General features: G+C 50.2%; 6 protein-coding genes and 1 non-coding gene across 7 annotated transcripts; 1 reads left to right on the plus strand and 6 right to left on the minus strand.

Annotated features, from left to right (window-relative positions):
* Positions 1–327: 327 nt before the first annotated feature.
* AtWU_03939 (exopolygalacturonase A) lies at positions 328–1,783 on the minus strand (the record flags this gene model as incomplete). Its single annotated transcript, XM_035499050.1, has 4 exons — positions 328–610; positions 658–780; positions 825–877; positions 926–1,783. The coding sequence occupies 4 exons, from the start codon at positions 1,781–1,783 to the stop codon at positions 328–330; spliced, it is 1,317 nt and encodes a 438-aa protein (XP_035354943.1).
* Positions 1,784–3,312: 1,529 nt separating this feature from the next.
* On the minus strand, positions 3,313–4,428 carry AtWU_03940 (protoglobin family protein; the record flags this gene model as incomplete). Its single annotated transcript, XM_035499051.1, has 3 exons — positions 3,313–3,865; positions 3,918–4,188; positions 4,311–4,428. 3 exons carry the CDS (start codon positions 4,426–4,428, stop codon positions 3,313–3,315), a joined length of 942 nt encoding a protein of 313 aa, XP_035354944.1.
* A 1,986-nt stretch (positions 4,429–6,414) lies between these two features.
* Positions 6,415–6,904, plus strand: AtWU_03941 (uncharacterized protein; the record flags this gene model as incomplete). Its single annotated transcript, XM_035499052.1, has 3 exons — positions 6,415–6,529; positions 6,600–6,715; positions 6,797–6,904. 3 exons carry the CDS (start codon positions 6,415–6,417, stop codon positions 6,902–6,904), a joined length of 339 nt encoding a protein of 112 aa, XP_035354945.1.
* Positions 6,905–7,314: 410 nt separating this feature from the next.
* Positions 7,315–9,049, minus strand: AtWU_03942 (sugar porter family MFS transporter; the record flags this gene model as incomplete). Its single annotated transcript, XM_035499053.1, has 4 exons — positions 7,315–7,568; positions 7,631–8,412; positions 8,499–8,886; positions 8,953–9,049. The coding sequence occupies 4 exons, from the start codon at positions 9,047–9,049 to the stop codon at positions 7,315–7,317; spliced, it is 1,521 nt and encodes a 506-aa protein (XP_035354946.1).
* A 1,184-nt stretch (positions 9,050–10,233) lies between these two features.
* AtWU_03943 (glycoside hydrolase family 11 protein) lies at positions 10,234–10,984 on the minus strand (the record flags this gene model as incomplete). Its single annotated transcript, XM_035499054.1, has 2 exons — positions 10,234–10,663; positions 10,719–10,984. 2 exons carry the CDS (start codon positions 10,982–10,984, stop codon positions 10,234–10,236), a joined length of 696 nt encoding a protein of 231 aa, XP_035354947.1.
* Positions 10,985–12,427: 1,443 nt separating this feature from the next.
* AtWU_03944 (zinc-dependent alcohol dehydrogenase) lies at positions 12,428–13,676 on the minus strand (the record flags this gene model as incomplete). Its single annotated transcript, XM_035499055.1, has 4 exons — positions 12,428–12,904; positions 12,967–13,150; positions 13,212–13,311; positions 13,391–13,676. 4 exons carry the CDS (start codon positions 13,674–13,676, stop codon positions 12,428–12,430), a joined length of 1,047 nt encoding a protein of 348 aa, XP_035354948.1.
* Positions 13,677–13,992: 316 nt separating this feature from the next.
* On the minus strand, positions 13,993–14,064 carry AtWU_t92. Its single transcript has one exon. It is a non-coding gene; the product is annotated as a tRNA-Glu (tRNA).
* Between the last annotated feature and the right edge of the window lie 1,674 nt (positions 14,065–15,738).

Consider the following 15,738-nt stretch of genomic DNA (forward strand, 5'->3'; position numbering starts at 1 on the left):
AAACCTTAATTGGAGTCAAGAAGCTTTTATTGGGTACAGAAACATCCGAACTATTGGAATCCAACTTTAACGGACCAAAGGAAGAATACTAACTACTATACACCCCCGGACCACCCCTGCGCCACGATTATCTAATGGGGTTCGATGCGAGCGAGGTCCCATCCCCAGATTGCCAAACAATGACGGGCAACGTTTGTAGCTCGCTGGTTAGATGTCGACAGGTGGAAAACTAATCCCAGCATTTTTACAAATGGCAAGCGAACAACTGGTTGTTTGAGACATGTAACTGACTTCTCCTATTGGACATGATGTGTCTCATTCTTCAGCTCATGAATTGCATCGGAGTCCCTGCACCTCTGCATTCTCGCACAGTACATCTTCTCCAGTATAGTTCGCGGGAAGCTTGATGTTGATGTCCCGGAAAGTGAGGTCCGTACACGGTGCCTTTTCAGAACAAAGCAAAGACACGGCGAAGCTGATGTTCTTCCCCGGATAATCTGTCACCGTTGCGAGTCCATTTCCACTAATATTCTTGAAATGTAGATCATTGAACTCATACGTCGACGTGTCACAGTACTGCGTGATGTTTTCGCTGAAGAGGTAGCTCAGACTTCCAGGGTTAGGCGAGCATGCTAAATGCGGTGGCATCACTCTTACCAGGTGTCAATATACACAGGTAATTGGACATCCTTCAGTCGAAGGTTCTCGACTGTCACGTTGCGCACGTATCCATGGCCGCCTCCACCACCATTTGGAGGAACGCCATAGTTGACCCCAATCCTGACTGATCAGTTACCTATCGCATTGGGGGACGTGGCACCTACCAGCTTTTGAAGTAGACCCCGGAATTCATCGCCCTTTGAAAGGACGGTTGTACCTATACCTGTCAATGCGAATCTCACCATGATCCCTGGGCTTCGCTTACTTGAACATTCCGAACCGTCACATTCTCCACAATATCCGTCCGGTCGGGGTATTGTCCCAGCGAACCAAAAGCGATACCCGGCCCGCCGTAAACCGTGACATTCTCCACATGGATGTTCGTAGAGTTCCCCTTGAAAGCCACTGCATCGTCTCCGCCTTGGTATATCCAGTTGGTGATGGTAATATGGTCGGACCGGTACGTATCGATCCCGTCCGTATTCTGCACCCACTCGCCCTCTGGGCTCACCGAGAAGTCATGGTTTGTGGCATTAACGTAAAAATTATCAAGGTTGATATGCGAAGAGGAATCGACAAGAACGGCCCAGAACTGGGGCTGTCGGATCGCTAGGTTACGAAGAGTTGCTCGCGTCGATTGGAACACATGCACTGGCATCGGTCGTCCAAAGACATTGCTACCTCCCTTGGCCCAAGTGTACCACAGCTGCCCATTCCCATCAACTCCACCTTGATGAGGACCTCCATCCACAACATAGTCATGGCCTGTGATACGCCAGGCACTTGATTGGTTCTGAAAGTCCACCCGATAGGAGTTGTTCACCCAGTAATCGATATTATCGCTGAAGAGAAGCGTGCCACCGATCTCAAGTCGAGAATCAGTCAGGTGAGTCGTCATCCGCTGGTTAATTCGGTAGGTATACGGCGCGGGGAGGACGATTCTTCCTCCAGAGGTCTGACCACATTGGTAAACTGCCGAAAGGATGTTGGGGACGTCATCCTGCCCGTTTCCTAAAGGGATAACGGTGCAGGTGGTGCCATTCTTCTGGAGAGAAGGTACAGCTGAAGTAGCAAGACTCAAGCCTGCGAAAATGGCAAGACCACTAATTGACAAAATCACCATCTTGGCCCTTTACCTCCCTTTTCTTGATACCCGCCAGCGGTCGAGCACAATTCTTGTTGGCAGTCCCAGTGACGGGTTTTTATTTCCGCGCCGTTTGCGAATTGAGCCTAAAAGCCGTGGTTATTGGGAGGGGATGCAAGGAGGATCGGCGCCCATGCGGAGGCAGCGTACTACGTGATTTGTCCAGGCCGAAGCTTCAAGCAACGCTCGAAGACAGCAAGCAGGATATGAGATCGGATTTGCTCCGGCATCGATTGATCGCGATCGAGCAGCCACGCAGACGAACATCGCGGGCATCGTATCGTATATCACCAATTGTAAAGCTGCTCATCTACATATCTGCAGCCATGCCATGAGCAATGATTCTCCGGACAGATGGCTTTGGGGTTCCTGGAGCGATTTTTGTCCACCTTCCTCGTTCAAGCATCAGGCAGGTGAAGAGGAGGCACTCCGGCAGATGTATGCCAAGGGACGGAAAGTGCAGAACCTCCCTGGCTAGGTTCTTACAGGTTGGATGACATGCAGGAATGCGGATCATTTACGTTTTGAAAATCCTGCACGGTGTAATTCATACCGAGGATGATTTTGACAACTTCTCGTCTCGAGCACATCCATGAGAACAGGTACTCCGGTCGGTGTATCGTCAGTCATGATTTCTCAGCACTCACATCATACAGGCATTGATTCGCATATTCAAAGTTCCCACAGCCAGCGCTAGGCACTCAGTACGGTCGGATTTCTGACTAAATACTCTCACTAAACATTATCGAGTAAAGTGCTGCGAGACATTGGCTAGTCGCAGCCAGTTGCGTCCATTCGGCGGTGCAGAGCTCAGCATGCCAGGCCTATCCTCAAACATCTGGCTGAGCAGATGATGGCTCTCCAGCTACAACAGCGACCCGAGGATCATTAGGGGATCACCCAAGAGTGCTTTCCGAACCAGGCCGGCAACCTATCCCAGCGACGAGAACAGTGTTTTCAATTTTACCGCGGTCGCCTTGGCGTCAAGTTTAAGCGGATTGTCTGAGTCCAAGTGTATCAAAATCTGTTTCGGCGGCCGCGGCCGGAGCAGCTCTTAGCTTGGGGCTACTGTACTTACCTTGCAGACACTATCCATTCCTTCGGCTTAAATCCGGTGCAAAGCCACAACATCGGACTTCATTCTCACAGCTGCATCGACAATAGCACAGACAGGGTCCACTTCTAAAGGGTCGAGTCAGCAATTAGTGTTTACTCATACCTGCTGCCATCATCATTCATCGGGCCCCGCCCCCAATCCTAGTCTCAACGCCCTGATGCTCACGTCATCCCTATCCGGTCTAGTAGGCACGGCATTCAAAACGCCCCATGCGAATAATTGCACAACTGTATGCATTGAAAATCATTTATTCCGCTCTTGATTAACTGTCCGCAAGCCAGATCCTTGTGGGTATAACAAACAGAATGAAACACACGCCCAATCTATCTCGTCCGATCAACAGATATTATCATTACACGTATCATATTAGCAAAGAAGTGTCGCCCTCGGGCTAGCGCCGAGTGCCTCCAGATCCGACGGATCCGGAATTCCACGCACTAGACCAGACCTTAGTCTCGACGCCTTGCTTGGGGCCGTTAGAGAACGGACACGCCGACCGTTGCGCATATTGCGTGGGGGCTGAAATGGTGGGTGGAGATGGAGTGGTCTCGAGCGACGACGTTTCTGAAAAGAGGCTGGCAAATTCGGAAGAAGATGTCGAGCTGGCTGTCGAAGTCTTGACGCAAGATGATCCATCAGCCCGCAGATATGTCGAGCTGGGCTTAGGTGTGACTTGGGGAGCGGCTTCTTGTTGCTTGTGCGAAGACTCAATCTCTTCTTCGAACTCTTCCCCGTCATGAAGACGCCATCGCGCAAAGAGATCGTTCTGAATCCATATCACCTTGCCTAGCGCTCTGACCAGCGCTATCCGGAACGGCAGCGTGAGCTTTTCGTATGTCAGAACTGCTTCCATGACGATGTCTTGAATGAAGCCAAGGCAGGCGCCGATATGGATGTACTCGACATTTAACGAGTGCAGCCGTTCCTTCCCATAGTGCATGCGTCTAACATAGCCGGTTAGTATCGTGAGCCTATACAAGTTGGAGGTTTGCATACCCGACTTGGTTCAAGTATCTCCAGAATTCAGGCTTGGTTGGATCGGAACATAGTTTCGTCATATACCAGCGAAGAAATTGACGGCGACGCTGAACTGCCGGGCTATTGAGGGTAGGATAGTCGTCTGGTTCTTCTTCTATCGCAGTGTTCCGAGTGCGGAAGACACGTGCCGTGATGTCAAACTCTAGAAGTTTCACATACACCTTATCCACCACGGTAGGAGCTAGGGCCTTGACATATTTGGCGCCTCGGACGAGAGTTGCGACATCGTCTGTATTCACCCCAAGTTAGTTAGGTGCATTGTTGCCGCGGAGAATCAACTTCCGCGGAAAAGTATTGAATGAACATAAACAGCCTTGTGGGGAAGACCGGGGACGCTGGGGGGGCACCAACCGGCGTTAAAGTCAAGGAATCTCTGCAAATAATCGATCCGTGCCTCTAGATCGGTGTACAGGGCTTTGCGATCGACGTGCCTTGGGTGGTTTTCTGCATGGTAGCCAGGTTCAGACATGGTGCAAGCTGGGGTGAAGACACTGGAGCTGAAGGAAGAGAAGAAAACCGGCGGAGGTGGGCAGGGGAGTCATTGAAATGTTCTTCCAAAGAAAATGGCCCCCCAACACACGGTCGAACAGGTATATACCCTGCCATGCCAGATTAAAAAAAAAAACCTGACATGTTGCAGATTGCGACCCCTCAGGCCATGAATTGGGAAATAACGACAGCGAATCAGTGGGGCGGCTGAAGTGATCAGTAGGAATTTTCGGCTCCGCTTCGTCTGTCATCGATTGCTCAATAGTAATCGCCCCTTCTCCCTGCGGTCTCCTTAATACTGATCGACCACTCCACCCCGTCCTTGCTATCCCCACGAGCCGAGACTTGGGGGGTCGACATCAACCTGAGACCTGCTCGGTCTCCATCCATAACAGCTGTCAGACCTATGAGTGACTTGGCGGCGGCCGATCAACGCAATGAAGGTTTAGCTAGCTACCTTCTAGCCGATGCTTGTAATTGTGCTGATCAGCCCTCAACGATGGCCGCCGAATCTCATCTCACGTCACAATGCTACAAGCTCGATGCATTCCCGCAGCTGATGCCTGAAATGGCCCTAGTGTGTCAAAAATTTTCCGGACCGGTATTCGATTGGTTCGTGGTCGGCAATTGATGGGGAGATTACGCTTCGCCCGTCCACGATGGAGAATTGTGGAGCGCCGTCCCGCCAGTTTGCCGTCAACCAAAAAAAATGGACGGGCAGGGCATTGCAGATTTCAATGACAAGTCGTCGAGGCGAGAGCATTAAGCGATGGTTGCATGATCCTCAGACGACCTGGAACACCGGACTGCGCACCTTTCTGCAGGACAGAAAGACACTCATCATTTTCGGTCTGTAATTTCATTGGGGAGGCTGGGAACCACGGAAAGACATCAACTAGCGGAATAACGAAGAAGCGTGCTTGGTCTTTTCCGGTCGACACACCGACTTTCTGTGCGGATGGCGCCCGTTGATGGTGGTTGGTGGTCCTTTCCAGAAAACAAAAGATAGGGGGACCACTAACAGCCTCATCTATCTAGACCATGCTAGGTAATTCCCAGCAACCAGATCGATTTGTTGAATTATGCCATCGTCATCTGTTATCGGGCATTGCCCAAGCAGGCATGTAGTACCCCAAACTCTACCCCACCGGATTGCAGAAAGCATATCAAGGTCTCCGATCAGTCACCTGCATCCTCATCCTTCATTTATCCCAGACAGGGGATTATCTCTAAATGGCCTTGAGCTCCGAAGGAACTACTAATAGTGACAAGTTTGGACTCGAGCAAAGCCCGTGAACCCCTTTTAAGGTCCTCACTAGTTTTTAAGACAGGCCCGCAGTCCGATACGAGTCAACGATAGTGGAGTCGCCTCCCTTTTCCTTTTTGTTGTCTCCGCCACCTTATTCTTCCGCCATTAACGCCAATGAGACTCATCACGAACCTCAAAAGGGGGAACGATGGGGAGCGGGCCTGATTAGATTGACCAGGGTTTTTGGTAAATAAGCTTTAATCAGTTGATAGATGAATCTTAATCTAATTGATTAAGCCTGACTCAATATCTTGCCTTTCGAAGGTACCAGAAGGGCAGGGAGAGGTGATGTATACACTGGATGGAATAGATAACGCAAGTTCAACAAACAAAACGATCGACACAAAATTCGGCCGAAGCGAGATGTCAGTCCAAAGGATAGGCACGGAACTGAAACGTGACCTGTCACACGCCTGAAACTCAAAACCAGCAAGTGTCAAAAGTGGCTCTGACATCACGACCCAAACTCTCTTGCTGTCTGTCACAATTAATCCTACCTGCCATCCCATCCCCACGCTACTTCTTCCCGTCCTTTCCATCCATCCATCAATCTACTACTTCTAAGTCTAGACGCCATCCTACGCATCCATCACGAATCCATCTACTCTAACTAACTCACTAACTGATCGACAATCAATCAAATAAAATCTATCAACAATGATCCTCAGACGAGCTTCCACTCTCAGTCGTCCTGTCGTCCTTCGTCCGGCCTATTCCGCCCGCGTGTGCTACTACCATCCGCCTGATGTACATAGCACCAAGGGTGAGGAGTGTACGTTTGCCACCCACATCTACCTCTATTCTTTTCACCATCAAAGAAAGACAAGAACTAATTATTTCAGTCTTCATCCCCCCTTCCTACCCAGACAACTTGGAGGATACTCCCAGTCTCGTCAAAAAGCCAGAAAAGGACATGGGCCACTGGGAAGAGATCCATGCTACCTCTAGTGAGACCTCGGTGCGTTCACATCCCCCTACCCTTCGTCGTCAAGGTAAGATAAAAGTGGGTTATGAGAATTAGCTAAGGCACAACCAACAGGTCAAAGCCGACCGTGGCGATATCAATATCCAGCAGCAGCGGACGACTACTCGGGATCTAGATAAGGATCTAGGGGAGGAAGAGCCGCCGAAGCTGGATGAGATGTGATATCAGGGAGTTGATCATAATGTCTGATAGGGTTATGGAGGGGTATTGGTATGGGTATATGAGTTATGACTGCGTACTGAGAATGTGTGATGTGAGCTGTTCTTCATTTGGGTAAGGTGAAACAGACTGTCTGTTATTTAAAATTGGTGAGTGGGTTTCTTTCTCTCTTTCTATTTATGGGTGTATTACTGTGTCGATCGCTCGTGCCGATCTTTATGTCCTTCGTTTGCTTTCTATTTCTATCTATCTATCTATCTATCCGGCGATAGTTAGCCGATTGTATGACTATCACCATGACTATGATATCGAGAAATAATGACATGACATGATTCATTCGTTCATTGTAGACAAGTAGTCCGACATTATAAAACCGAGATCTAGAAACCCAAAAGATAAAACAGATAATACTTCTATGCATGCTCTACTTGCTGCACCGTGCCCTCGACCTTCTGGTCAACGCGAGCTTCCAGCGCATGCTGCCCCGGTGTAACAGTACGTCCACCCTTCGAGGTAAACACACCTCCGGTGATTCCACCCTTGTGGAAAAGCAAGGGGATATCCTCGAGCTCGAGACCCTTGGTCTCCGGGTAGAAGAAGTACACCATGGGGATGAAGACGGCGTTCAACACCGCGAAGATGACAAAGGTGCGCCAGCCGATGTTGTCTACACATATCATATGTCAGTATGACTTTCCTGATAGTTCGTCAAAAGCCACGAAAACTTACCAAATGCAATCGGAGTGATCTTCACCACGGCAAACACGGCCATCCAGTTCCATCCGGACGCAATGGCCTGCATTCGCGTCCGTACTCGCGTCGTGTTCAGCTCGGCTGGGTAGAACCACGGGACGGGTAGCCAGCCGACGCCGTAGAAGATCTGGAAGATGAAGATGAAGACGGTGGCTCCGTAGGCACAGTCCTCACGGTCTAATGAAAGCAAAATCGATACCATAACAAAGCACAGACACAAGCCCGCTGAGCATACCATTAACAGGGTACGTCGGCCGTACCGGTCCATCAGAAACACCGGGATTGCCGAGCCGACCAGGTAGGTGCATTGCATAGCGCCGCCGAGGATAAGCGACAAATTCCGACTCATATTCATGGTTTCTTGGAACATGACAGGACCATAATAATTTATCATATTGCTTCCCGTGAATTGTTGCCCTAATTCAATGGTGATGGTGATAAAAAGACGTCGGAGGTTCTGTACCTCGCCCCAGGTGAACAGCTCCTTGACGCGGAACGGACCGTCCTTTTGCTCCTCCTCCAGCACGAATTGAATGTCCATGATGGTCTTGACGACATTTGCATCGTCGATGGTAGTATCTTCGATGGCAGCAACCACAGCGCGGGCTTCATCGTGTCGGTCGTGTTGGACCAGCCAACGAGGACTTTCGGGGAGACCGACCACCTGCAAAATGAGGCATACGGCGAAGACGGCCTGGAAAGCGAGGGGGAGGCGCCATTCGTAGGAGGAATCAGTAAAGCTGGTGCCGTAGTCCATCCTACACAAATTGACTCTCTGTCAGATTTGGGCTTTGTAAAGGAGGTGGTGGGGGGGGGTTAGGGGGGCGGCATAGGACAGTCTCACCAGTAGGCGATCACCACGCCCAGGATAGTGACAGTGCCCTGCAGGGTGAGCAGAGTACCACGGTATGCTGCTGGCGAACATTCACTCTGATAGACTGGGGCAGTGGAAGAGTTCATTCCATTACCCAGCCCGGTAACGATTCGGCCGACCAGCAGCTGTGCTATTGTGTAGGAGGAAGCGAGGATGACGGTGCCGATGATCATGATGAACCCGCCCATCATCAGCATGGTTCGTCGACCCATTCTCTCGCCGATGAAGTAGCAGATGATGGACCCGACCACGCAGCCGATATCGTACAGACCGGTGATATTGCCCTGCATCGCCGCGTCGGGGTTGTTGAAGTCACGGGCGAAGCGATTATCCGCGCCCACAATGCCGGACATGACACCTACAAACCCCAAATCGTTAGTCCCCATCAATCCCTATCCAGAAAACCATGAAGAAACCAACCAACCTTGGTCAAACCCCAGCAAGAGAAAGGCCTGGCAAGAGGCCATAGTGATGGCAATGATCAGGGCCCTGCCCCGAAAGTCATGTTTCCAAAGACGCATCTTGACCGTCGTCGATGATGACTCTAGTACATACCCGGATGGATAGAACTGGACAGGAAGGGAATGAAAGAAAGGACAGGACAAGCTCAATTAAGCATTTGGATCTCGCTGGACAACAGTCGGTCTAATACACCCGAAGCCACGACGGGAGCTCCTGCAGTCCAGCTGCCAGCAACTCGCCGTGGATTATCCCGAGCAGGGCACGTCTAGTCCGGCTGGGCAGACATTACCGATGGCTGGCCGGGTCTTGATTGGCCCTGATGGATAGGCGTGGTCGGGGGATCATCGTGCCGAATTGCGGGGTACCCCGTGGGAAAAGGGTTCCCTGACTAATCGGAGTTGCTTGAATGGCGTTCACCGCTGGATGTTCATGACTCTCCACCGGAGGAGGGTATCGGTAGTTCAAGGAGTAGAGCTATCAACCATGGTTATGACATATGCAAAATAGGGATGGGTCGGGGAGTATGCTGGAGGTGATTGAATATCAGTGAAACAGCAGGGACCAGAATTCAGGGGCCTCGTAGTAGCTTTGTTCAATATGGCAGTGGCTTTTTTAAGGGGTAGAGTCGCTACAATAAAGCCATGCAAAGAGATAGTAAAAGACCGTAGTGGTAGTTGTGCTGGCTACGGTGATGTTAGTGTTGTCCTCGAACGATGTGTTTTTGTTTACCTGTTTAAGATGGCCGTCAACGATGGCGCCAGTCAGTCTTTCGGGCTCTCAATGTTCAGAATCGCCAGTCGAAGGAGCCTGGGGGTCTTGAGCTCTAAATATCGAGATAATAAGGGTATAGCTCTCGGACCTGCTCCGTGGCTTCAAGCAATTACAACGACGCTCCACTCTCTTTTTCCGGTCCGGCTTGACACTTGCTGTTCGTCCATGACAGTAGCAGTGTTGCCGAAAGCCAAGAGAGCCTTACAGTAGCGTGCTTGGAGTAACTTCAGCGCTATTACATAAAGCTGCTTCTCGTGTCTCTCTCACCTCGGCAGTTCTTGTCGCTGCAATGAAGGTGTCGCCTAATGCCTATAGCAGGTAAGATGATACGCAAGTGAATGTTGAAGAACAATGTTGCGGCCTAGGTGTCCGCACCAGATGTGACAATGGTATTATGAGTTCGGTCAAGAAGTGAAACCCGATCGGGACTGATTATATACAGAAGACAAAAGTAGTCACTTCAGAAGAGCGTTTAGCAGCTCTCCTCAGTGCTGTCAGAAGAGGTATCAACAGTGATAGTGGCAGACCCGCTGCTCTCGTATCCTTCGGTGGCGACGATCATGTAGTTGAAGGTACCAAGCTCCAGACCAAGGTTCTCCCAGGCATCGAAGTGGTTCTGAGTGGTAACAGTTCCACCGATACGGCCCTCAGTGCGCACAGACCAGTACTGCTTGAAGGTAGCAGTGCCCTCGATCGAGTCGGCGTCCTCACGGGTGGTCTGGTAGATCTTGTAGGTTCCGTCGTCGCTGTCAACGGTGCCGAGCTCAGTCAGGCCAGAGGAGGGGTCGTAGTCACCGTACTTGTCGACGATGTAGAATTCGACCAGGGGAGAGGTGGTCCAGCCGTAGACGGACAGGTAGGCGTTGGCGTCGGTTTCCCAAGATCCGCTGTAGGTAACGGCCCTGAATAAATGGTTAACACCCTATGTTCCCAGAACAGCTATGGGGATGTCCTTACTGAGCACTGCCAGGGTTCCAACCCTTGCCGGCCACGAAGTCACCACAATCGGTCCACTCAACGGTGTATTCACCACCGTCGCCGTTGGTGTAGGTCACGTCGCCCTCACCGTTGGTCCAGAAAGAGTAGAAGTAGCCGTTGCTCTCGCCTTCCGCGGAAGAAGTAAGGCTGCGCTTGGCCATGTCCAGCAGGGCCTTACCGTTGGGGAGAGCGACGGCGCTCGAGGCAGCCGAAAGAGCGAGGAGAAGAGACGAGTAGGCGACCATGATGAGGTACTTATAAAGAGTGACGGCGATTGTTGGGTGTGCAATGGAAACGGTCGGGAAAAGAGCGTGGATTGCAATGCAGGAAACTGGTTCCGCGACCGTTCTTATATGAAGGCGAACAGCAGCTTTTCTCCAGTGCGATGCTCCATCTAAAATCCAATCGAGCTCAAGCCTGAGCAGGGTAGTGCGACACTCATCGTTCTGTAGTTGATTAAACCGGCTGTCCTGGGCCCCTGGTGGTGTTCCTGGACAATCTTACCCAAGGCCGTGGTGTTTCAAATTAAAAGTGGGTGCCACTCCCACCCACTTTTTCTCTTCGGCGCTCCGACCGAGCCAGCCCTCAGCATCGACCACTCACCAACGCCCATTGAGTCATGCAGACATAATGAAAGGTGCTGACAGGAGGAATAATTGGGCCTCGTGTGGAAAGTGGACTCGGCCGTTTTCCCCAGCAAGAAGATCCGCCGATATTGCCGGCGTCGTTGGACTCCTCTCGCACACCACACACCTCCACCAACCCTGCTAATGAAAGCCTTTTTTAGCAACAATATCGCCTTAGCGCCTTTTCTTGTTCTTCATGGTCTGAATGCTGAAGCCCCTAGGTGGTCATAGCTAAGATATGCAAAGAAATGGGTTCACCAAGAGTCCCGGCAAATTCCGCTCCAACATTGATGCAGCTGAGGTTTTGTACAGAAAGCCAAGGTTGTGAATTCGATGTCAAATGAACAACAATGGCACTTATTGCATGACTTTGTATCAGTTATTCAACAAGGCGTTGCGTGTCTATCTTTGATGCAGTGACACCATTAGGTCGATGTGAAGTAAGGACTCTGCCTGTCATCTTGAGGAAGAGGGAAAAGTCCTATCGGGCATAACCAAGGAATCGAGGACTGTATCAGTTGTGGGTCTAAGATACTTAGTAGCATATAAGTTCACCGCGGCAAAGTAGCTGCCACTCTGGAGCTTCCAGTCGGATGCTCCTGCCGATTAGCGTGTCAATAGTGCGCGCAGCATCCGTCCAGGGGCATATTGCAGTACCCCTTCTTCCTAAGGAACGGGGCTGTTTTGCCAGATCCTTGTTGCTAGGGAGCATTATTGAGTATAGGCACCACATCTGCAGAATAGCGTACTGTACCTCAGGTTCTCGCCGCAGCTGCATCCATCATTGGGATCGCTGAAGAAGAGTCTTCGTGGAATCTATGCAAGCCATCCGTTTTGATTCTTTTGGGACACTAATCCTAAGATATTGGCAGAAAAGTTCACGATATCAGTCTTATCCCGACAAATGAAAGTAGTGGCTATTTTAAGCATCTGCTACTTCCTCACATCCGACGCCATCCTGCTAGCCAATATATTTGGCCCCACGGCGACTATGACGCAGAAGAAAATCGGCGTCCAAACTAATATCTTCTAGCGAGCTTCAGCTTAGAAATCCGGAGCCAGTCAGTCGATAACAATGACATTCTTGCCATTCGACTTTCCGGTCAAGTACTCCTGCCTCATATGCTCTGCCTGCTCCAGCTTCCACTCCTTGACTTCCACGTGCAGCTTGTTCTCGTGGAACAACTGAATGAACGCCTGCGCATCAGCTGTGTCGGCAATTAAGGAGCCTACCAATGTGATGTCCTTGTAGATGACCGTGTGGTATGACATGGTTATCCCCTTTTCGGGCTGACCAAGCAGGACCATCGTACCGTGCTTCCGTGTAAGAGCAGCCGCTAATTCGAAGGCCGACGGATGATCCGTGGCTAGGACGGTCGCATCAAGGCCTGGATAGTCGCCAGCTACAGCCTTGTTAATCTTCCCTTGGGACTCTTCCACTGGATTTGTGGCCAGGATTGTTACGTCAGGCTTGTGCTCGTAGGATGCCACTGCATCCAGAGCTGACTGCTTGACATCGACTGCCGCTACCTTGTAGCCCTGTTCATGGTCGTTATCATCTGTGTCTCTTTGACTTGGTCTTAATTTATTGGTTGTCTTACCATGCACTTGGCAACCTGGGTACCTATATGGCCTAGACCTCCAATCCCGACAATGCCAATAGAGCCGCCTTGGGGCACATTGGCCCGGACAATGCCACCGTAGATGCTGATCCCGGCGCACATCAGAGGTGCTGCCACTTTGAAATCCATATCATCTGGTATTTTCACCACAAATCGAGCATCCCTGCATGTAGATTTAGACTGGAGAATACTTATTATCGAAGGATTAAAGTAGCATTACTCACGCGACCATGTATTCGGCCCACGCTCCATCAGCAGTGATACCCTTCATCATCGGGGCATCGCAATAGATAGGACGACCAGCCTTACAATCCGGACATTTCCCTACATCACACCCCAATAAAGGCCGACTTAACATTGCTGCCACTAGACGGCGACACCTACCAACCCCAGCCGTACTTACCACAGACACTGTCAAAATTGATGCAGCCGACACGGTCGCCTTTCTGGAAACCTGTGACCTGAGAGCCAACTTCCTCAATTATCCCCGCCGGCTCATGCGATCCAATAAACGGTAACCGGGTTCCGAATTCACCGTTTAGAGCCATCAAATCGGTATGGCAGAAGCCAGCAGCCTTGATGCGTACTAATACTTGATGTGGCTTTGGTTGAGGGACAGGAACCTCGGACACATGGTATGGCTCGTTGAATTTTTGTATTTGGATCGCTTTCATTGTTTTGGATTCCATGTTGACTGGTGTCTCAACGCCAAGTACTGGAGTACGGATGAGACTCTTGTCTGATATAGATGCTGAGAGGAGGGTTGCCAAGGGTTTAATTGACATCATCTTACCAATCAATCCGTCGTTCCCCAATTTGGGGAACCCGCCGCGTATCTGACAAGCCAAGAACATCCTCGGCAGTGACCTTTTGGGGGAAATCAGAAATGGAGAGATATTGTTAAATTAGGGGAATGAGCAAAAGAATTAATAAACGAAAAAGGAAAGCAAGGCTTTTCCCACAACCTCATTGCTTGGGTGAAAAAAGGAAAAAGAAATGATTGAGCTCCGATAGGGGGAATCGAACCCCCGGCTGCCGTGTGAGAGACGGCGATGTTAGCCACTACACCATATCGGATCTTGTTGTATGTCTGACATGCTTTTTAACACTATAAGGCCTTCGTTAATGTCTCATCTCATCTGTCAAATTGTCGGTTTTGATGTCTGCAACATGAATTTCCGGGCTTGTCATTGCATGAGTAAGTTCAGCAAGTCAGTTCCAATTATAGTATGGCTCATTTTAACAACAGTTCTGAGAAGTCTCTTTCCTTTTCTCGTCTTAATGTTGCAGTCAAGACATTGGGGGTACCCAGAGGGTTCTCCCGGTGATATATATATCGGCCGCCAAATGAGGTATTACTTACCACTTCATCCATGCCATACTACGTGGACGATAGCAAGATAACATGTCGGAACGCTAACCGCTAGACCAAAAACGATATATCGCGTCTAGTCAGACTAGCGACGGAGAGATTACTGTCCCAACATAACACACTACCGCATACTACTGGAACACCAATTATCTCTACATGACAGTGGAAATATGCACAATGTCGAAGCATAAGCTACCCCCCTTAGGGCTCAAAAAAACCGGGCAGAGAACACCGGGTACTTCGTTCATTACATCCAGAATCGGCGGTCATGTGGTACTTTCACTGCAAAGGTCCTTCCCCCGGGGGCGTATGGCGTGCCTTCCACTTCCGGGTAAAAAGCGGGCAGAGCAGATGACATATCCAAGTAGTCCATGTGGAAATCGACCTGCATGGACGCGTCACTCTTCTCCTAGTTCGATCTCCAACCGGACTTAATCAAATTAACTCTTTAGAACGCCGTGCGATCCTTCACCTGCAGATAGACGCCCGTGGGGTATGCAGGCACACAGACTGAATTCCATGCAGCAAAGCATGGGATTAAATCGCTTAGGATACATACACCGACACTACTGCACCCGCCTAGCACTAACAGTCGTTAGGCCGAGTCTACAAGACGTCCCACAATGCTCCAGGTTATCCAACTACGGTGGTCACGAAGTGCTACAATAATCATCTGTTGGGTCATCTGATGAGACAGAGTCCGGAGAGACACACATGTTCAATCCGGTAGTACCAATCGCGTCGCTACTACTGGTTGTTGATAGGTGGACATGCATGCGATTCATGGACTCTCGAAGCATCTCCGGCTATGTGCTGCTGGAATACGAGGACAATGCAGCAATACGCAAGTTAGCGGCCTGTATTCCGGCAGAAATGAAGAGCAAAGAATGCGGAGAATAATCTCAATCGTGTGCAGGACGTCGGGCAAATGGACATGGAAGTGATGCAGGTATAGAAGGCGACATGTACATGAAATATGCGGAAAAGAACTCGCGTGAACGCCTCGTTATCGCTTGTTAGTACCTCATATGTCTTGGAGCCCCGATTGAACCCACAATGATACGTTGATTAGGTGCTACCTGCAAGTCGAGCCAAACAACGTACGTGTGATTTCGATCTTTCTAAGCAGCAATAGCCGAGCCACCGCAACATATCACTCGCTACCTCCAAGTGCATATACGCTATCTGAAATACATGCTGCAAAGGTATCGTGGGGGCTTGCAGTTCGAGCATCATATGTGAGAAAGGGTCGTCATGCAGAGGTGGCATATAGGGAGAATGTGGTCGGTAAAGAGAATTCCCCCTCACAAACCCCCACTGGCGGGTACCATATAGCCCGTCTGTAAACATTATGTCGATTATTTACTTCGTTTGGTTGT

This window comes from Aspergillus tubingensis, assembly GCF_013340325.1.
Source record: "Aspergillus tubingensis WU-2223L DNA, scaffold_6, whole genome shotgun sequence".
NCBI lineage: Eukaryota > Fungi > Ascomycota > Eurotiomycetes > Eurotiales > Aspergillaceae > Aspergillus > Aspergillus tubingensis.